This window comes from Trachurus japonicus, chromosome 8 (genome assembly GCF_045865225.1).
Source record: "Trachurus japonicus isolate A0001 chromosome 8, Traja_1.0".
Classification (NCBI taxonomy): Eukaryota; Metazoa; Chordata; class Actinopteri; order Carangiformes; family Carangidae; genus Trachurus; species Trachurus japonicus.
This window is the reverse complement of record NC_140914.1, coordinates 17,975,393-17,998,128: the sequence shown is the minus strand read 5'-3', so window position 1 is coordinate 17,998,128 and position 22,736 is coordinate 17,975,393. Positions and strand designations below refer to the sequence as shown.

The following is a 22,736-nucleotide window of genomic DNA, read 5'->3' as shown; positions in this document are numbered from 1 at the left end:
GTAGGCTGCTGATTAACTTATTAGCGTTCTTATTTCCTGATGAATTTCTGAGTCAGTTTATCGGTAAATGTGGCCCGTGTTTTGTGTGTGTGCGTGCTGCAGCTAACAACGGCTCAAGATTGGGAAACATTTGTTCCACTATGAACCACAAAAGGAAAAGAAATGTTCAAAATGATACGGGCAAGAACTTCCTTATCTGGCTTTAACAATGCTATTGTGTCTTGATGACTAAACACCCTCTGCCTCCAGGACTACTGCATTTCAGTGTGTCTGTCTTACCCATGCACACACTTTGATTTTGTTATTTTACAGTGTTAATATCCTATTAGTTACACTGAAAATATATGTTAGTATTTGATGCAGTTTTAATGCAAGCCAACAGGCAGGGATGAATCCTAAAGACTGTCATTAATAGCCTATCAATATAGTCAATAATACTTTGAAATTATAATTCTGTTCCCTTTTGACATAAAATGACAATAATACACACTGACTAAATGTGGTAAAGGCTGATTGTCTGCAGTCGATCATCATCATAAACTTAATTCATATAGTGTGTGTGGAATGTACAGAGCATAAAGGACAGTATATAAAGATACAGCACATAAATAAAGAATGAGCTGTCATTAATTCGTATGTTTCCAGATGATTTGGAGATAATTTATTAGTATGTCATATATATCTCCACACTCTTGAATTTCACAATACAAATGAGCAATAAATCTTCCTGTGCAGAAGTTATCCAGATCATGTCTGTTGTGTGTCTTTGTGCTGCTGGGGTTACGTGTGGTTTAGTACATGCAAATTAACCAGATGACACAAATACTTCCAGTTCTATTTGTGTCGCTGTATGTAATTTGTATTTTGTGGTCTGTCTTGTTTGTCCAGATTGCTTTGTGCCTTTCATCACTGTTTTAATTGATGAATGGGTTTCAGCCATCTCCAGTGTAATCATAACACTTATTTCAATTTTCTATACTGCCCCTCTCAATAGAAGATAAAAAAATACATGAATGTAAAAAAAATCAAATGTTATGGGCCTACTGTACCAAGACCATGGAAAAATATGGCTTCTTCTATTTGTGTAGTGTGGCATAAAAATGTTGTCCCATGCACTCATGTGAGTTTTCTCTCTCGTCACTCTTTTTAGTCATTTATTCTAGTCTTTTTGTATTTGATTAGGCTAATCTTTAGGCCTATGCCTTCTCATGAAATATAAGTCTGCATTCTATCATATTAATAGTTGTTCACACCTTAATTGACTCTGTGTGAGGTGTTAGTATGAGTGTCCTTTCACAATGATATTAAATTCACAGGAACAGCTTTATTTACCCTCACTAAACAAGCTTTGTCTTTCTGCACTGGTCAGACAATGTGTTGGACACAGAATGGCCTTCTCAGAATGAAATCTGACACCCAAGAGTGTTCATGGGTGGGCTACTCTAATAACCTGCTGAATCTAACTATAAAATGTTCCTTCTCATTTGGTTTCAGTAGGTAATTGAGCCTTCTTTGTGGAGCCTAATTTTAGAAAAGACCTGTTAAAAGCGCTGTTAATGTAGAAACGTGCAGGAATCGGAGTAGCTAATGCTGGAGTTTCCTGAGAGACGGACGTGGAGATTCCTCCTCCTGATTGTTGCGTGGCTGTGACTCACGGAGCCACACCTGCTCCGTCCGGGGGAGGAAATAAAAACACCTGCAGAGCATCGCTGCTCCAGTCTCTCACGCACACACACCTGCCCTGCTGACAGGCCCCGAGTCGCAGCCCGTCAACAGCCGGACTAGTAGTAGGCTTTCTAGTGCAGCCTGGACCATGGAGGCCCAGCGGTATCCCCTCAGTGTCCGCGTCATGGGAGTGATGCACAAGGAGAAGAGCAAAGTAAGCGCGCAGCGGATCAGTATGAGTGCAGTTCTGTGCTTTTCTGCAGTGATCACATCTGCATCTTCCTCCCTCCAGATGTACATGACCTCTGTGCTGTGGTCCGACCAGAGCGACGTCGTTATTTACAGGACTTTTAGGGATTTCAAGAAATTGCACGTGAGTATAAAAAGTGTCGTTGTTGCACATGAGGAGGAGGTGTCTGCTGGTTTCTGGAAGCTTTAACTCGCTCCTCCTGGTTCTTACAGAAACAACTGAAGAAGACATTCCCGACAACTGGTAAACTGAAGAAGTCTGAGAGAGTCATCCCCAAATTTCGAGGTAAGTGCAAGTGTCGGTTAGTGTAGATCAGTGCGTGCAACGACAGGCTTTTTGACTTGTGTTTCCGTTCAGACAGGAGGATGAAGCGCGGCGGCCAGAGGAAGAGTCCTACTAAATCACTGGTGCGCCTCAAGTTCTTGCAGAAGTACTGCAACGAGCTCCTGAGCTGTGACCCGCGGGTCTCTCAGGCCACAGACCTGATCCAGTTCTTCCAGGCCAAAGACCAGGACCTGCAGCCCGAGTTCGCCAAGAACAGGTAGGCACAGCTGGGGTTTTTTTTTTACAGCTTGTGTGGTTTTGTTCTATAGCCCCATCCAACCTCCACATGCATAGTGAGGTAAGGCTAAATCAATCACAAGTAAAAAATAAAATAAAAAACAGAGAGAGAGAGAGAGAGAGAGAGAGAGAGAGAGAGAGATTAGAAAAAGAAAAAGAGAAAGAGAAAAAAGAGAAAAAAAGGTTGTATTGACTTTAATCAAATAAATGGACGTTTTATAGTTTGTTATATAGCTACTGTAGCTTATTTACATTGTATTTGTTCTAAGACAAAGTAAACACAAATTTGTAGACATTTAGCTAACTCATTTGAGAAGAGAAAGAAAGAAAGAAAGAAAGAAAGAAAGAAAGAAAGAAAGAAAGAAAGAAAGAAAGAAAGAAAGAAATGGAGCAACAACAAGTATTTTTTTATGTGAGCAAAGTGATTAATGTTGATAAAAAATGTGCAAGACTTGTAGGTAAACATGAAACATTGAATATTTGAAAAACATGTTCAAATCTGCAGTCATGGCACTGGAGCCCTGCTAACAATGTAGACCTGGACGACTGCATTAGTATCTTGTCTTTTCAATGACAATAAAGGCAATCAACCAATCAATCAATTGTAGACCAGGAACTGACCCTCATGGTTTCCAGGCCAACTGTTCTAAAATCAGTTTTGCTGGTGGTTATTTGGGTCCAAACTAACCTGCAGCTCTCATCCTCAGCATCATGATCATGCCATCAGATGATGAAATCAGAGCAGGACAAGGTGGCAACGTGACCCAGCCGTTTGTCACAGAGACGTACAGATGCGTGGCCCCGTATGAAACCAAAGACACCAAGAACAAACCGTTTAAAGTGAAACTGGATGAGAAAGTGGACGTTCTTATCAAAGACAAAGCAGGTGAGTAAACAAACTTCAGTCAGGGTCCTGTTAATGATTTTAACAAACCCCCAAAAAACAAAAAAAAATCCAATCTGGGATGAGTGTAACGTGTGTTTGTGTTGGTTCAGGGTGGTGGCTTGTGGAGAACGAAGACAAACAGATGGCCTGGTTCCCTGCTCCCTACCTGGAGAAGGAGTATGACGACGACGATGATGAAGACGATGTGGGCGGGGATGGGAGAGGTAGCCTGACATGCAGAGCTGCTGACCTTACCTCTACACCTTTAGGTCCTTATCCCGTCAACACCTTAGCGATATTAACTATTTTCTCTCACTTTTCAGGAACAATGTGCACCGTGATAAAGAACTACAAGGCCACCAAAGATGACGAGATCAGCGTGAACATCGGTACAGTGGTGGAGGTCCTGCAGAAGTCTGACAACGGCTGGTGGCTCATCAGGTATCTATTTAGGGATGAGGATGAACAGAGTAGCACGATGAAGATGTGCCTGTGGAAAGAAAGAGTGACGGAAATGGCAGCTTAATAAACTTCTTCCGTGTAGTATAGGGGAAAGCCATCCATCAGCCTCAGGGTCTATCAAGAGCAAACAAGATCAATCTTCAGCTAGATACCAGACAGTGTTTGCGCTCACGTCGGCCTCACATTCCTCACTGAAGTTCCTGCTAATGAGAACTGTGACTTTTATCTTCACGTGAATCAAAACAATCCAGATTTTTTTTCAACTCTGCATTCTTATTTTGTTCCAGATACAAGGCAAAAACCGGTTACATCCCCACCATGTTCCTGCAGCCCTACAACTACCCTCACATCCGGATGACAGCCCACTCCCCAGATCTCACCCCCCACCAGCTCACAGTCCCCTCCTCCAACCTGGATCGGTCCCAGCAGCTCAGCCGCTCTCAAGGGAACCTGCTGCAGCTTCCGCCCTCCAGGTCGCCCTCGCCCCGCCCGCTCCAACCGGACAGCAAGCTGAGGTCGCACTCTCTCAACCTCCTGTCCGAGCAGCCTGCGGCGCCGCCCGCCCCCAACGCTGCCGCTGCACGGCCCAGTCCTCCACCCACCATCATGGTGGAGACTGAAGGACAGGAGGAGGAACACCACGGCCCCAGCCTGAGGGCAGGGAGCGTGGCGAGCTTCGCCAGCAACAGCACCGACTTCAGCTTCAGCAGCGACGACTTCACTTCCTCCTCGGCCGGCTCCTCCCTCAACCTGAGCCCGAGCCCCAACGACGAGACGCTGCGCCTCAGCCGCACGCCTCCGCCCACGGTGGGCAACCGCCTCAGCCCGTCCAGCATCACAGAGGGGAGAATGATCCCCAGCGTCTCTGATCCCAACCTCTACAAGGGGCCCACCACGCCCAAGGTGCCCCCCAGGCCGCAGGCTCAGGAGATCCTCACCCGCTGCACCACCATCACCCGCAAGAACGCAGCCAGAGGCGGCGTGTCACCCGTACCGATCGAGATAACGAGCCGATGAAGTTTCCACTGATGTTCGTCTTTACTTTTCATTGTTAAACCAACAGCGTGTAGGAGTTTGTGGCGTCTACCTGTGGGGAGGAACTGAGGTGGCCCCCTCCTCGTCCACTCTGGGCTACAAAGAAACATGGCAGAGTGTGTAAAAGAGGACCCGCTCCCTCTGCAAATATGAAGGCATTATTCTTAGCTAATTAAATGCAAATATTTTGTTAATTTCAGGTGATTAAATCCTTAGGACTGTACAGTACATTTTATCTGCATTGAGAGGACTGTGGGAATGTGTAATAGGAATTTAATTGTGCCAATACCCCTTTTAAAGCCGAATGGAAATGTTGACAACAAAATCAGTTAAGCGTAATCAGCTTAAATGTACGAACAAAGATGATTAATCAAATTTCTCAAAAATGCATAGCTCACCTCTTTACTGTCTGTTTTGATGATGATTTATTTTCCATACTGGAAACCTTGTGTTGTGCCTTATATGCATTTTGGCTGTGCCCAGTGCACAGGGTGTGATCGATTTGTTCCTGTAACTGCATTAAAAGTAAATATTTGTATGAAATCCCAGTGTGTGCTGTCTGTTGTTTCCTGTTCAAGTATGTTTACAGCAAAAAACCCACTTGAAGGAGTGTGTAATAATTAACACTGAATACACATCCAAGATTAGATTAAAAATAGTCAGCATGTTTCTTTATTACTGAGGAGTTTGGTACAAATAAAGGCAGAGGATTAGGCTGCATGTGCCCCACTTGAACTTTAATAAAATATGCAGAGTTCAAAAGATCAAAAGCTGCGGTCAGCCAACAGAGATTTTCCCACATACTCTAAGAAACTATTATTTTATTAGGCATGTGACTGATGAATGCCTGATGGTTCTTACGACAACATAAAATACAAAAATCTCATTTTAAACTCTTTTTAAATCACAAGGAGCTTGTTTTTATTTTTTATAAACATTTGTAGTTGTGACATAAAAAAAAACATGGTAATATAACCAGTGTGTTGTTGTCGAGCTGGTAGATCAGGACTATGCAACATTACAGAAGCAGACAATGGAAGCTGGTATTTGCTGTGAGGGGTGATAACCCTAGCTCGAACCTGCCTCCTGCCTCCCTCCTCCCATCTCTCCTTCCATCTCTCCTTCCTTCTGTCCATTTTGTCTGAGAAAATCAGAAAAGAGAGGCCTGTTATCTGTATCATCAACATTTCACACCTGCTTCGTCCTGCACCGCCACACATTCAGTGTGGCTCCGGCTAATGGTCCGAGATAAGAGGACTTCCTGAGGTATTTTTTCCCCACAGGAGTGAGTCCTCTGTGGTTAGTCTGGTGATCCCTGTCAGCTGGCGAAGGTCGGGCACTGAGGGGCAGAAGAAACTGGGAGACATTTCACTTTTTTAGTTTCATTGCCCTCGTCTTCTACCGCGTCTTCGTCCTCTGAGCTGTCCTCGCTTTCAGAGTGGTGGTTGCCGTTTGTTTTGGTGCTCTCTCCGTTTTTCATTCTTTCGTCCGCTGTGGAAGCTTTCTTGGTGATGCTGACTTCGTCGTCCTCCCCCTCCTCCTCCTCCACGGGACAATTAGGATCTTCATCTTGTCCGCTATCGCTGTCATCCCCGGCATCCTTCCTCTCCTCACCACTGTCCTTTCCTTTTTCCTTGTCAATCATAAAGAAGGGTTGGTGCTGTGCCAAAGGAGTGGTGTCCATTTCCTCATCTTGGCCCATGCTAGACAGATAAAACAAGATGGATTAGACCTGAAGAGTCATCAGCATCTCTCATGGAACTATAAACAAAAGGTATGTTTTTATTCCAGATAAGGCGATATTTAGGGAAATAGGTCGAGAGGAAGTGAACCCTGGAAACCATCACCATGCATCAGTTAGAACCTGTCACTTAAAGCTACATCTTTCAGGATCTCATTTTGGAGACAAAGCTTCATTCAGAAGAGGACATATGCGGCTGCACGCCTGGTTCGAGGCTGAGAATGCTGCTCAGTAGCAAACAGCAACACCTCTTCATCTTCCTGGATTCCACAGGGTTCATGTTATGCTGGTTTTAGCAGGTTTGACCCACATGAAGACTGACAGGTCACGAGACAATGTCCTTCTAACCCCCGGCCTCAGACGCTCACCTGGATGGTGCTCCGGCCACTCTCATCTTCTGCCACATGTAGTTCAGGAACATGGACGCCTGCAGCAGATGTCCAATCCTCTGCATGTGCCTCTCTGTGAGAAACAGAGGGGGAGTTACTGGTTTTCAGCCAAAACTAGATTTATGATCAGGAAATACAACGCAAAGGGTAACAGGAAACTCAGATAAGTATCTTCACAACACGAGGCAATTTTTCCATCTGCTTTGCCTATGCGAACGATAGGCATCATGTTTATGTTTGCGCTGTACCTCAGGAGAAATAGGAAAGGGTATACACTTCAAATAGTAGTTAAACCAGTTTCAGTGATGGCTTAGTGAGACTTAAACATCCTGTTTCTCCAGTTTACCACCTCTGCCAGACTCCTGACAACAAACTATTTACAAACATGTCCTCTATAGCTCTCAAATCATCTTAGCTGTCACTTTGTGGTACATGGGTATGCATGCACCAATTGTTTTCCCCTGACTACATGCAAAAGATCATGCTCATTTTCTTTCTGTGAGAGTTACCTGCTGCATTTACAGTATTAGATGTAACAGATATCTTAAAAACCTGCTTGACTCCATCACATTACATCAAACCAGTCATCACATTTCACTTATACTGCTCCTCATGCACTTGCTCAACTTTTCTCATGTCAACTATGCTGGTGGTGTTGTTCTCATTAAGCCCTTGAACCCAATCAATGATTCACTATATCAGAATAATTGATGTACTATTCTGTATACCGATATTTTTATACTGATGGGGGGATTCCACTATGTGGATGTTTTACAATAATTTGTGCATGGCCTGGATTAAAGCTATAAAAAATATATTTTATTGTCTCTTTGTCTCCAACACACACACACAGCCCTACCTGTATATGGGATGAGTGCCTCCAGGTGTGTTCGGGCACCCTGGTACTGCAGCAGCTCCTCAGGCGGCAGGTGTGTGAGCAGCACCTGGAGGACGGCCTGGGCGTCCAGACAGTTTCTGGCGTTGGTGTTCCACACCACACAGTAGCGCAGGAGTGACTCTGAGTGGGAGTGAAGCCATGACAGGGTTGAGTGTGGGCCAGCAGCCAGGGGTGAAGGAAACAATATCACTAGGTACTAACCCTAACCCGAATGACAGACAGCGGGCTGTGCCCAACTGAGGGGCCCGTTTTGGAGTCTGATTGTGTCACAGCAGCTCAACTGGGCCACCTCATTTCAGAAGCTTCAAATGAAGCCAAGAAATACAGCCTTCTTTTTCTGGCCAATGAAGGCTCCAGTAGGTGGATCCTTCATTGCCAATAAATCCAAGAATTTATTGTGCACCAGAAATGGAAATAATATGGCAGCAGAGAGATTGAGGATTACACTTACAGTACAAGAAGTGTCTCAGTTCAGTTCAACACTAAACAGTACAACCAAGAGACTTGAAACCTCATGTTTTTGTGAAAAAGCTTAATGGTTTAGAAAACCACATTAATTCTTTTTTCTGATGTCTTTTCTTTTTAACACAACAGGCCAGAGTTTTTTGCAAACTCTCTCCAGTGCATAACCTTCTCTTGAATAACACATTTTCAGAGATAATTAGAATTTGAACTTTAAATTACTGTAGATGATCATTAAAGCAGAAGTAAGTGATCCGGTCGTTTTGGCTAACTTCCTGTCAGCCGATGGAGTTAGCAGTCCCCGCCCTCGTCATGGATCTATTGGCCCTCGTCCCTACGTCACCACATTCACGCGCATCCCTTGGCTGCACACACAGAGAGGACTGCCCCTTTATGCCGTTCTCTCTCCTCATTGGATAAAGGTTGTAGGATACAAGGAATGTTTTCTCCTCGGCTTACAGCAGAGCAGAGTGACTGACAGACCCGTGTTTCGGACCAAACACTCTATGTAAGTGATTGCTGTTGGAAGATATAACTATATAAGACTTATATTAACACAAATATTCCGCTTACTTCTGCTTTAAAAATGTTTTGAAAATGTTCAATATCAACAATGCATTTGCCACAGAATTCAAACAGCCTGTGCATTTTTACCTTTTTGTTTCTGTGCATGGTCATTGCAAATATTTAAAGACATTGTTAACCTGTTACCTTTTTGATCCACTCGAAGTTTCAACAAAGTCTTCTCCAACAGCTCTTGTCTGTCCTCACCCTGACGGATCGCTGAAAGCACAAGGTCAACATGTCAGAGATGTTAGACAGGAAGTCGCTGCAGTGAATTATGTACCTAACTCACGGATCATGTAGACATACATATACAGGACTTCTTACACCTTCAGCTTTACCTCATTTATGGATGAAACATTCTGGAGTTATAAGGTTTACGAATAAATGCAACAGTGTTGTTGTGTTTTTGTTCTTTTGTGTCTAAGTCTCATCATATCAATCTGATCAAGTGCCACCTTCCTTTTTATGTAAACACCTCACACCACACACAAAATTATAATTTTGAAGCCACTATATGAAAGCCTGTGAAACTTGTTGGTAATCACACACCATACCAAAATCACTGTTGTGTGGAGACTCATTTCAACAAAGTTAGCATTACACAATCAGATCTGCTGTGACGCTATTTTGGGAAAGTTTACATCTATGTTCTTGTTATGTCAGGATGACAAGGTGCAACCGATACCACTGTGCATAATAATGCAAAACCTGCACTATGCGTCTGCCTTTTGTTTGACACATGCTGATCCCACACCTGCAATACTACCTGAACAATGACCAAGACAATGGCCTAGACATACAACCTACTACCTGCTGAAGGATCATTTCCACTGTTTAAAAAGCTCTGCAAACTGAGAGAATCTGAGAAAACACTGGGTCATTCAGTTTAAAATAAGACTACCGGGGTGCCGTATAGCTCAATGGGTTCAAATCCTGAATCCGGTGGCCCTTCGCTGCATGTTATTCCCCCTCTCTCTGCCTCCACATTTCCTGTCTCTCTCAACTATCCAGACAATTAAAGGCAAAAAGCCACAAAAATATACATTAAAAAAAGCACAGTGCTGGTTTCGATGTAAACACAGACAAGAGGTTCATAAAAGCATTTACATTATTAGAAACTATCTGTGATTTGTCCCAATAACCTCTTTGTTTTGTTTTGACCTGCAATTGTGTCAGTAAAGCCCTGAGGGACATGATAGCTATTCAGCATACGATTACCAAAATGTCATTGTGATAATCTGTTTTGAGGACATTTTTTTTCTTTTGTGTCAAAGGCAGTGACAAGCCGAGTATTTCAGCTCAAGAAGCATGACAGTGCAGTATCGGGTGCTCGGACCACTGAAAAGTGAGCAGGGTGACATGACAGATTGACAGAGACAACACGCCCCGTCAAGAAAAATAACAGGTGAGAAGATGAAGGAGATGGATTGCATGCAGCAGGTGTTAAGAAAGATGACAGAAAACATTTTGGACTGAAAATGCAGCACAGGCTGGGAATCAATAGGAGACAGGTTGGAGGCGGTGGAATGGCCTCATGGGATAAAATACCTTTGATGACAGTGAGCACGGTGTGAGGCTGGTCCAGTGAGATGGCCAGACCCAGCGCCTTCAGATACTTCTTCTCATGGAGCAGGTTGGACAACTTCTGCTGCCTGGAGACACAAAACAACACAACAAAACAACACAGTCATACACAGGCAGGCAACTTTTTGAGGTGTCATATGAAATTTTTACTGATCGTAAGCTCTAACAACGTTGACAAATACATACAAAAATAAAATACACATAAATCACATAGACTGTAGGTCATGTTTTCCTACTGCTGGGGGTCACTACAACTTTCCTATGAAATACACAAAGTCAAATGTACACACATTTCTGATTGAATATGTAAGTAGTTCTTAATTTGATGTTTCACAACGGTGTTAAACTAACTACAACAAATATAGCAGATTGTTTTGGTGGGCTAGAGTTATTGATAGGTTGTATCATTCAATTATGTGTGGTATTTAGACAAGGTGATAACAAGAGAGACAAATTTTGAGACATTACCTCACTAACAAGAAATATTACTTGACAATGTGCACACATAATTTGTCTTTTTTGTCTGTGTGCGACCTGATAATAAGCCATTTGTTACAAGGGCTTGCAGATGACTGCATGCATAAACACACTAGTGAACGGACACAGTCACCAATTAAATGTGCAGTCAATTGTCTGAGACCTGAAAGTCCTTCATGTTTATCAGAACACCGAGATGCCCTCACAGCCCCGACCTGTGACCCAGTGAGGTCCACCTCAGCCTAACAAGCCTCTGTTTATTCATCAGCCTTCAGACAGACAGACCAGAGGGGGAAAAGTAGACCGCGGTCTAGTCTGACTGACAGATCAACTCCTCCATGACCTTTGACCTCCATCAGAAAGACGACCACCACTTCAATTGGACGGACTAGAAGCAGCTATGATGGCTTTTACATACCTAGAAGATAATGTTAAGTGCAACTTACTTAAGTATCTGATCCTCCTGTTTGGCCTGCTCCTCTGCCAGCTCCACTTCAGTCACATCCTGACAAAAAGTGGACAGAGGGTGATTTTTATATTTTTTTGTGATAATGTGTCTCCCCTGAAGTGAAATCCTCCTTTTTACCCCCAAGAAAAGATGAAGAGCAGCACTAGTGAAGAATCACCTGAGAGTTACCTGCTAGATAAATGGTGCTTATACTGACTGACAAGCCTCGAGTGCTGTGTCAACATTGTTTTTAGATATCCTGATATCTGAGCTGTTAAGTAACAAATCATACAAGGCTGGGTGCCAATTTCCATTCTAATAATTCCTTTATATGGCACTTTATACGGCTGAAACATGAACTGCTTTCCAAAAAAAAGAGTAGAAATAAAAATTCAGGGATCCAGGTAAGCCTCTCTGGCAGGACAGAAAAAAAGGCTCATACAGAGGGGGTGAAATTTCAACCAAGGAAATAGCTGAATTATGATGCAAGCATAAGGTGATCTTATCTAAAGTAAATAAACCGCAATCTTATACAACAAATAACAAACCAACAAAGGAACAGACAATACAGAAATGATGCCTAAACAAAAACTATTTAATCTGTTGGGATAGTAAGATTAAATAGAGGAAATTAAATGTATTAAAACACCATGAAATAGCAACATAGTGACAGAGAAGAAACATTGTTAAATAAATGTTGGTAAAAGTGTCTGAGCACAGCATGAAACAGCCACGATGACAGATACATACACAAACACCAACACCGATGCCAGGACGGGACAATCTCTGCCGCGTCCTCATCCTGGCAGCCAATGTAATGTATTAATTAGCTGCATTTAGTGGTTTGACTGTTAATCAGTCGATCTGAATCCTCTCTTCAGCTCCCCTGTCGATGACAATCGGTCAAATCCGACTCACCTCCCACACAGTGATGTTAGAGTCCGCTGAGCCGGTCACCATCTTGTCATCTTTGCGGCTGCCGTGGAGACCCCACACTTTGTCCTGGTGGGCGTCCAGCGTCTTCACACACTCGTTGGTCTTTATGGTCCACAATTTTACTAAACCATCGGAGCCACTAGAGATAGAAAACGATAAGAAGCTCTGAATCACAGCCGCCATTACACCATCATGAAACACAGAAGAAGGCAGATCTAGTGCATCTGTATCACCACGTTGGGCATGCATTTGGAGCTATATTTTTTATTTAATATAATTATGTTTATATCTTGCTTTATGCTTTGGGTGGTGACACCATATACTGAGCTTATTCAGGTTTCCTCCGTTTACTAAAATTAGTATGAATTCATACATACAGCATTTTTTTAAAAACTATGCAGGTATGTGTCTATGTATGTTTTCAACAATCAATATATGGAGTAAAGAGAGACAGTTGGGTTTACCTGGTGAGCAGCTGAGTGCCTCGGCTCACAAAAATGACCTTCAGGACTGAAGCATCATGCCCCTCAAATGTCTGAAGACATCAGGAAAAATAAATAAGTAAAACACAATCACATGATTTCAATGGCACAATTAAAAACATCTCAGATATAAAATCAAAAAGCTGTAAATGAATGTCAGTTACATGAAGAGGTGTGGACTAATTAACTTTCTCCACACCTGCTGTCAAGTTTTAGATAAGTGTTATAATGACGTACTTATATGGGTGTAACACAGAAGAAAAAAAAATCCACTGGTCCAGTGAGACATAACGTTTCACAACACTAACTGTCTGCTTTTCAACTGTATTTCCACTACGTGACTTTTACATAATTGCTTCATCACTAATTTATTGTTTCTGTTACATCTTGTCTTTCTTTGTGAAAAGGAAAAGGAATACATTTATTATGTACGCAGTCAGCCATCAGTTCTCGTGACATCAGTGTCTCACCTTGAGGCAGCTGAAGTCTTGCAGCCCCCAAAGCTTGGTGGTGCCGTCTGCGGAGGATGTGGCCAGCACCTGGTCGACGGGAGAGAAGGACACGGCCCAGACGCCGCGACGGTGGCCGCGAAGCACCCCCAGCAGACCCAGGTCCCCCTCCGCCGGCAGCGACCACAGCTTTGCGGTCCGGTCCTGGGACCCCGTGGCCAGCAGCTTGTCATTGGGCGACACGGCAACACTGTTTATATCCTGTAGAAATGACGAGGAGAGACAAAGTTGGTGAGATGAAGTAAGAAATTATGATTGATATGACAATGAATGATACTAAAACAAACAGAGACAGATTCTTCAAATTCCTCCCTATTGGCTGTGATAAACATCGCCCACTCTGCATTGATCTGATAATTTTCTAAAGAATGTTTTCTGTAAGAACAAAAGGAAAGTGAAGTAAACAGGCGCTGCTGATGGACACACAGTCAACTGTCATAGAGTTTGAGTCATTGTGTCAGTGAAGCAGGAAAAGCAGGAAATTAGGCACAAATTTGACTTCCCAGCAGGAGTTTTCATACACTTCCTCATGAGAGGAGTCACCTTTCAAAAAAAAAAAACAAGTACAAAGACAAACCAAGAAACTGACTCACTCTTTTGTGTATGTGTGTGTGTGTGTGTGTATCCTCACTTAAAATATTTCTCGGCAAGGCCTGAAGAATCCAATAAAATATAAACCTTTTTACTCATCTTTTAAAATCTTAAAAATCTTAAACTCTGAATATTATACATTTTATACTATACACAATTTGTGTGGGAGCTGGAGTGTGAACCGCTTTCCTCCTCCATAACAGAGAAAAGGAGCGTAGGAGTCGTACGTGACATTATGACAGCAGCACCTTTTTTCATTGAGATGGTGGAGAGAGAACAATGGTGTGATGGTGAGGTGATAATGAAGCGAACAGAAAACTCTTAAGAAATTCAAAACCTTGTACTTCCAACAAATACAAAACAGTGTGTTAGTGGCATCATTTGGTAAAAATTGGACCTTATATGAAGAATAAACTATTGTCACAGACATGAATGGATGATCCTCCATTGCTTTGAAAAATAAAATGGTACAGGTACAATGCTAAACAAAGCTGCTCATATCATGTGGACAGCTGCATAAAGACGCTCATTCAACACTATAACCTCAACTCATGTAATGTTTGACAACATAAATACCCAACAATGTTAACACCTGTATTGTGCATTCAGCTATGTGATTATATTCACTGTATGTAATGAGAAAGGGTGACGACTCCAAAAGTGAAATTACACCGCATTACATTCAGAGTTAAAGGTTAATAGCTTATTATTCCTTTGGCAACTAAAGCTCACTTTCCCCTGTTGTCACTTCGATGCAACATTTCCTTGTAAAACTTAAATGAAGGGAAGAACTGGTTCCTCTGTTGACAGGTTTCATTTTTCCAATTAAAGTCATTGAAAGGAGTTAAATAACAACTGTGTTTTCTTTGTTTAAGTCTCCACTTAACAAAAACTTACAAAATGTGCACACAAAAGCCCTTTCTTTATGAACTTAGAAGATTTACTACTTACAACCCGCATTTGTCCATGTTTGAATAAATGAAGGTTGACAAAAAATGCAGACACACCCTCAATTTTTGTTTGTAATTTTCTGTCATCTCAGGTATTGGGTTACGTTTTGTTTGAAGCTCTCTGATAAGATCATGGAAAGGATATTCCTATGAAACGCAAAATGCTATGAGCTGTGACGTAATTTGCCTGCTGCACTGGAAAAAAGCTGGTGACCTCCTGTGGGTCACGTCTTTCTTTGGGTCGGCTGCCAGCTACAAATGCTTTTGTGTTTTTCTGTGGTGGAATATTCAGTCGTGTACCTTATCATGCGCCTTTTCTGTGGCACGGGCAGTCAGCTGACACATCTCTTCCCCGGGTGTAGACAAGTCTGCTGGCAGATCCCACACCTTCACCGTACAGTCCTGACTGCCAGAAACTATGAAAGACGGTTTCATTCTAGATATGGAAACACACACGGAAGATCGTTACTGTAACGCACATGCACAAACACTCAGATCCCTTCTTTTTTTTTTCAATCTGTGTTCATGAATGTGATTAAAAAAACACCGGCTGCAGAGATGTGGAGCGTTACCTGGAGCAGCTGATGGAGCCCACAGCGTTAGCATGGCTCGAGCCCTGGGCCACACATCGTATCTGACCGCTGTCACTGTCCATATCCCACACACGCACTGACCTGTCCTGAAAACACATGCGCACAAACACACCATGAATGTGGTTTCATAACCTTTTAACCTCGTACAACAGCTTCACGTGGCTTTGTTGTGGAGTTAAGGTGAGCATGTGTGGATTCATTGTTTCTTTCTGTTTCTGTGCCTTGTCTGCAGCGTTGCTGGATGCGTGCTCACCTTCGCACAGCTTGCAAAGAGCGAACCTTTTCTGAACACGTCCAGTGAGAGGACAGTATCTGTGGAGGATGAGCAGAGGAGATAAGAGTCACAATAGACAACAGATATCTATTCTGCTCAGCAAGTCATAGTTTAAAAGCCCTAAACTGAGACAAACTCAGATTCTGCTTCTTTCAATGACAGTTTTCATTTTCATTAATCCAATTTGCCTTTATGTTTTATTTTTTTGTTTTTCACAGCTGTGTTATTAAAGATCAGAACATTTTAATTGTTCATAAAATAATTTTACCTTTCATTGATCATTCCCTTTCTTTATTACTATTATTATTATTATTATTGTTATTATTATTATTATTATGAGTAAAGTACATAGTAACCTTCACTTTCATTATTATTCTGTGTAGCCTTTCTTACTTTCTGTATTACCTTACCTTATAATAAAATGTGCATAATTACAATAAGACGTTCATTTCCAGTCCTACAGGTTTTCCATTTAGTGCAACAACTACTGCGGCTTTCCGAAGCTACAAACAATAAACACTGCATGTCCTGCACCGCTGCATACATGCGCTCATTTGGCAGATGTCTTTAACAGTTGTTTCAGTGAATATATGGACTTGAGAGCTGTAAAATATACATAAAATAAGAAATAATACTTTCTTTGCTGTTCACGTCTATGAGAAAATGGCAGAATCGTATCCACTTTTTGCTCTTGAGTGAATAAATTAAATACTGCGGGATGCCTCATCTACACGAACACATGCTGCCCTCTGCTGGTGACTGACCTGTGTGTCCGTACAGGATCTGGCAGGTGTTGGTGAGCAGCTCAAACACCTTCAGCTGGCAGCTGTTGGTGGCCACCACAATGTGACTGTCGCCTTTACCCAGGAACTTCACATCGAGCACCTCGTCGCTGTAGCCCACAAACTGGGAAAGAGAGACTCCGATAAATATGCACCAATGGCACGGAAACCACGGATTTGACCAGACTCCAGTTTGACATCACACAAGTTCAAAATAAAAATGTGCAGGAATCTCAGTATCTTCTAGGATCTACATAAATGTATGTGATATCACTGGGTATTTTAATTCAACTTAAATCTAAAATGACTGTTTTGTGAAAATCATAAATGATTTAATAATTCAAACATTTAAAGCAGAAGTAAGTGATATATTTGTGTTAATATAAGTCTTAAATAGTTATATCTTCCGACAGCAATCACTTACATAGAGTGTTTGGACCTAAACACGGGTCTGTTAAGTCTTAAATAGTTATATCTTCCGACAGCAATCACTTACATAGAGTGTTTGGACCAAAACATGGGTCTGTCAGTCACTCTGCTCTGCTCTGAGCCGAGGAGAAAACTTTTCTTGTATCCTACAATTTTTATCCAATGAGGAGAGAGAACGGCATGAAGGGCTGTGTGTGCAGCCAAGGGATGCGCCGTGAATGTGGTGACGTAGGGACGAGGACCAATAGATCCATGACGAGGGCGGGGGCTGCTAACTCCATCGGCTGACAAGAAGTTATGGTACGTTCAAGGCAACTCGTAACTCGTGTTTTTCCGACCTGTGAAGTCGTACCAGTTCGATCTGGTGCGAGTTCACGGGTCGGAAGTTACGAGTGGCCGTTATAGTGACTTTCACAGGTAAAACAGGTCGGAAAAACACAAGTGGGTTGCCTGAAACGCTACAAAGTCGTAAGTCGTGACTTGAAGCTGTAATTTACGGTTTCAAAAGCCTGCCTGGAACGCAGCATTAGCCAAAACGACCAGATCGCTTACTTCTGCTTTAACTTCTGAATAATACATATTAGTTCTGTAAGTATTGCACTCAAGTGTGTGGCCACCCACCTGCTGCTGAGTGGTGAGGCCGGGCAGCTGGTAGAGCAGTATGTTGTGTTCTGCAGTGACTGCGGCCAGTCTGGACGAGGTGGCCAGGTGAAGCAGGTACGTTAAACTGCGCGGGTCATCATCCTTCTCTTCCTCCTCCTCCTCCTCCGTAGAAACAGGGGTGAGGGTGGAGGGGAGGGGCTGGGTGTAGACGCAACGTGCCGTGCTGGCCTCCCACACTCTCAACACACCTACAGGGACGGAACGGAGGAAGAGAGTGAGTTCATGAGGAGCAAAGACGCCGTTTATATTGTCAGAACAGAGCAGGAATTGAACCTTTGCTGCCAGCTGTGATGAAATGCAAGTCTTTGCTCTGGACTCCGATCTCAGAGAAATCTTTTTTCTCAGGCAGCAGCACAACACCCTCCACAGCCTGGGGACAGAGACGTTATGGACAACAATGAACAAACAGAGTTCAGAGTCACAGCTGCAGCATTTTCCCCCATACAAGGAACAAAACAAGACTGTGCGTTTGCAGTTATTCTATGTGAAATAAATCACTGACATTGCACAAAACCAATATATTTTCTATTCTACTGTCTGACCTCATAGACCGGTACAGTCCTCTTTGCTTTGCGAGCCTTCAGGTCCCACACTGTGCAGATCTTGTCTCTGCCAGAGCTGCAAAAGAGAGCAGACATATTTTAGATGTTCTGAGTTTGACTTCTGATAACAGGGATATTGCATATTTTGGGGGGGGGTAAATATACAGCACATTACCTGACCATGGTGTTACCATCAGAGCTGAAGCTGAGGGAGGTGACGGCGCTGTAGTGGCTCTGCAGCACACACACACACTGACTGGTGCGCAGGTCCCACAGCCGAATGCCGCAGTCCAGAGAGGAGGAGAACAGCTGCAGCCGGTCGATGTCGGGGTGGAACTGGACCAGGCTGCAAAGACACGCACAAAGGTGGTCACAATAGTTACAAAATCTGTAGCCTCCATTAAAAACTGAAGGCTCTAACTTCGGAAATCTGTAACTTTCTAACTTATTCTTCTAGATTTGTGTCTAAACTTACTGCACAACACCAGACGACCCCTTGAGATTATGAGTGCAATATTGTTTCACCACATCCCACATCTTTATGGTGCCGTCGCAGCCACCTGCAGGACAATAAGAGGAGAAACTCAGTAAACTGCAGCAGCTGTAACTGTAACTACTAATATTAATGCAACATCATCAGCTGACCTGTGGCCAGGAGCGTAGAAGTGGAGTCAAAGGTCATGCTGGCTACAGGAACAGTGTGAATGGCCCTCCAGGAACGAGTGCACTGAGCTTGTCTCCAGTCCCACTGCTTCAGCAGCAAAGCCCTGCTGGCTGTTACCAGCATCTGTGGTTGGACACAGAAGAACATATAAGACCCCCATAAAAGAACTCCCATAAAATACCATAAAATAACTCTTTAATGGGGTGATATTAGACTAAACAGCAAATCAACACTGTGGGTGAGTGGTTCATGGTACCTCATCATCACAGCTGAGCGCAAAGGATGTGATGTCCTCTTGATCATCCTGCAGTTACAATATGGACAAGATGGAAAGATCTCAGGATAATCAAAGGCACAATTTCACACAACACCGACATTATTTCGGATACGCCCATGGATGGCGCAATGATATTCAGAATGTATCTCCACTGTGCTACTTAATGTGAAGTGAGTAGGTGATTAAGACTGGAACTGTACAGACTCCGGCATCCAAAGGTAACCACACACACTGTAGACTCACATGCTCAACACTGTGGACAACCTTCCCCGTGCTGATCTCCAAGACATTGACACGAGAGCCACAGGTGCAAAAGATGTGTTTCTCATCTTTGCTGATCTGAAAAACAAACAGACGAAGAGTTTAAAGGTTCAGTCAGAAGATCAAACTGCCCCAGTCAGTTTGTGATAACAGCTGTGTAATGTCTTCTGTGAAGAAGTCATGTCTCTATACGAGTCTGTCAGATGCTAGTCAAGGCATGTTGGTCTCCATTGCATTGCTTAGGACCATTGTTGTTTTAATTTGTTACTTACAAATTCCCCCAACCCCAAAATTGACTAGTAACGAGCATTTCACCTACCTGCACTTTCCCGCCTTTGTAAAACGGTTCAATCTTGCTGGAAACAGCATAACTGTAATGAAATAACAGAGATATATTACTGTGAGCTGTGGCAACTTTCAGTGACACTTTAGCTTAGCTCGTGTTAGCCAGCCAGCCGTGTTTGCAGCTGGGACGCCGCGTCGCGTAACAAAAACAAACTTACTTTGTTTTGAACTGAAGGTTGGTATTCGCCATCTTAAAAACTAAATAAATACCACCCCAAAACTACGTATTTTTTGCTGCTTAAGCGAATCGATTGGCAGTTTTCACATCACACGCTGGAGACAGTCAACACATCCATCCCGCATGTTGTTAACCAGAGTCGCACACATTCTACGTCATCTGAGCGCACGGCACTGTGATTGGCCAGGATGTTTTTTCTTTCTACCAGTAAGGGATCTATGGATCTATTATCCACGCTAGTAATACTAAAAAGAAAATCAGTTTCTATTGTTAACGTGCTTCTCTACATGAATTCATATGATGAGATTGATTTGGAGGGATATACAGTTTGTGAACCACGTTTCTTATAATTCGTAATTACAATAAAAATAATAACAAAAAATAACAATAGACTCAGCTGGAGCCATTCACGTTTTAAGGTTCCTGTTTGACATGTGGAGGCGGAGCTCTAATGCTAGAACAGCTGGGAAAGGACGCTGCATAATGAGCGCCATTATCTGCCTCCGTTTTTGTTTTTTTTTATCATTTTCTGTTTTCGTTTGTCCACTCACACACACACACAGAAAGAGAGGGAGGGATAGAGCGAGAGAAACACACGGTCCCTCCTTCATGTTTTGTCAGGAATGTTCATGTGTGTGTTGCATTGATAACGAGGGTGTGAGTGTGACCTGTGAGAGGATCGATATGGAGTGAACCAGCGCCGGGAATGGAAACACGGTGAGGACAGAGGATTAATATGGTGAGTTGACAACAGCTTCTCTTCTTTCTTTCTTTTTAAAACCAGGAATCTTTCTTTATTTCACCTTTATTGATGGGTGATCGCGGTTAGTTTTGATAAGTTTACTCTTACGTCCTTCATATCAGAACAGCTAGTCTAGCCTATATCTTTAGTGAACTGAATGTGTTGTCCCTTTAAAAAAATATGTTGTAGGCTATGTGTTAGTGTCATCTTTTTTGACAGAAATGTTGAAAATAAAAATTTTAGGAATTCCACACAATGATAGCAGTGAAGTGCTTATAAACATTTTTAAAAACATACACCTACATTTTGGTGTGGAAAAAGAGTTTTGTCAGACTGATTGCACCTGCTTATTGTCATCATGTGATCAGTCATATGACTTTCCAGAACAGTTCTGTTTTGTTGCCTCCTGTCTTTATGTAGAAAACACTGTGGAAGAGTTGTAGGCAGCTGTAGGCTCATGTTTCACACAGCTGTAGAGAAAACTGTTGAGACTCTCATGGCATGTCCATCTCCTCAGCTGTCGCGTCTTTGATCTGAAAAACAATAATAATACACAATGATAACCCAGAGTGAAGTAGTGTTTCTATTGGCCACATCCAGGCAGACCCAGAGGTGTCATCACAGAGCGGGGGCTACGATGTGGAGCTGTTTGTGGACACCCCGGACTACGACCTCATCTGCACCATATGTCAGGGGGTCCTCAGGTGTCCGGTGAGAGCCGCGTGCCACCACATCTTTTGCAAGAAATGCATCCTACAATGGCTCAAGAGGTAGTGAACACAACATGGATCCATCCCACTATCAAATTGGACTGTATTTGACTCTTATCGATGTTTGATCCATGAAGAAGAACAAGAGTAACTGTTGTTTGTCCTCTGTAGACAGGAGACCTGTCCATGCTGTAGAAAGCCTGTTAACCCGAGCTTGATATTTGTTATGTTCAAGCTGAGCAAATCTATTGGACGCATGAAGATCAAGGTGGGAAAGTGGAAACAGAGTGATGAATTTGTTTCTTTTTGCACATAAAAGTTATGTCCTGTCATTGAAAGTAAGTGATATCTGGTAGAAAACAAAAATGATATTAGAAGTCCAGAAGAGACCCTGCGTTAATTTTGTTTTGAAGCTCTGTTTCTGGCCTTTTACAGTGTAAGAATGAGATCCGTGGTTGTGCAGAGACCTTCCCCCTCTCAGAGCAGTACTGCCACAGCATGAGCTGTCTGTACGAGCTCGTCCCCTGTCCGTACCAGGGCTGCCGGGCACAGTTACTCCGCAGAGACCTGGACACTCATGCGCGCCACTGTGAACACTGGCGTCAGCCCTGCCACATGGGCTGTGGGACGATACTCTCCCATCGCAACCAGGCCGAACACAACTGCTACAAGCAACTGAGGCAGGAGTACGAAGCCAGGCAGAGGAACCACAGGGCCATCGCCACCGCCCTGCAGAGGAAGATGAGGAGGATGCAGAGCACCATGGCCCACATGAAGAGGCAGATAGGGCTAATCTGTGAGAGCCTGGAGGTGATGGACGATCTGCATGAGGTGGAGGAGGAGGACCTCGGCGAGAGCAGTGGCAGCTCCAGTGGGACTGCAAGTAGCCACAATAGCAACTGTTAAGGGTCATTTACTGCTGCTGCTGGGCTACTGCTGTGTATAATTTCCGCATGTGTTCATTTCATTGATGGTGTGTGTTTTTGATTATGTAGGTTGGATTACAACGAGTGGATTTGTAACAGTTTTTTGAAAATTTTGTAAATAAAGCACAAGTAAAACACATAATGCTACAGTGCCTGCTCCACATCTTCATTCAGGGGAAAAGTGGTGACATCAATCCAACAAGGAAAAGAGCAGATCATCCCATGGCCCTGGTCTTGAAGAATGACAAACATGAATTGATTCTGTCCCTATTTGTTGTAACATTGCGTTTTTGACCCCTCTTAAATTAACTGAATTAACACAGAGAAAACCTAGAACAGGTTCCTACATTGCAGCAAAACTGAGGCTGCATTAAACAATCCCTGTCATTATCAATATGTTATGATTTTCTTTAGTAACTGATCGAAGATAGATAAAACTGATACCAAACTTATTTTT

The 22,736-nt window shown here is 43.0% G+C and overlaps 3 protein-coding genes across 3 annotated transcripts; 2 read left to right on the top strand and 1 right to left on the bottom strand.

Moving 5' to 3' along the window:
• Nucleotides 1-1,737: 1,737 nt before the first annotated feature.
• noxo1a (NADPH oxidase organizer 1a) lies at nt 1,738-5,576 on the top strand. The gene is made up of 8 exons (XM_085784387.1): nt 1,738-1,879; nt 1,958-2,038; nt 2,128-2,200; nt 2,273-2,456; nt 3,184-3,362; nt 3,473-3,586; nt 3,686-3,803; nt 4,112-5,576. Exons 1-8 carry the CDS (start codon nt 1,814-1,816, stop codon nt 4,839-4,841), a joined length of 1,545 nt encoding a protein of 514 aa, XP_085640513.1. The 5' UTR covers nt 1,738-1,813; the 3' UTR covers nt 4,842-5,576.
• Nucleotides 5,577-5,755: 179 nt separating this feature from the next.
• Nucleotides 5,756-20,052, bottom strand: tbl3 (transducin beta like 3). The gene is made up of 23 exons (XM_085784378.1): nt 19,882-20,052; nt 19,698-19,749; nt 19,361-19,456; nt 19,097-19,144; nt 18,822-18,963; nt 18,652-18,736; nt 18,352-18,522; nt 18,177-18,252; nt 17,908-18,004; nt 17,593-17,822; nt 16,525-16,666; nt 15,740-15,798; nt 15,466-15,572; nt 15,194-15,329; nt 13,314-13,553; nt 12,826-12,896; nt 12,344-12,500; nt 11,424-11,482; nt 10,465-10,568; nt 9,061-9,132; nt 7,849-8,007; nt 6,969-7,062; nt 5,756-6,562 (listed from the first exon to the last, which is right to left on the bottom strand). The coding sequence occupies exons 1-23, from the start codon at nt 19,911-19,913 to the stop codon at nt 6,178-6,180; spliced, it is 2,814 nt and encodes a 937-aa protein (XP_085640504.1). The 5' UTR covers nt 19,914-20,052; the 3' UTR covers nt 5,756-6,177.
• Nucleotides 20,053-20,508: 456 nt separating this feature from the next.
• On the top strand, nt 20,509-22,416 carry rnf151 (ring finger protein 151). The gene is made up of 4 exons (XM_085785417.1): nt 20,509-20,640; nt 21,244-21,413; nt 21,525-21,621; nt 21,789-22,416. Exons 1-4 carry the CDS (start codon nt 20,638-20,640, stop codon nt 22,257-22,259), a joined length of 741 nt encoding a protein of 246 aa, XP_085641543.1. The 5' UTR covers nt 20,509-20,637; the 3' UTR covers nt 22,260-22,416.
• The last annotated feature ends 320 nt before the right edge of the window (nt 22,417-22,736 follow it).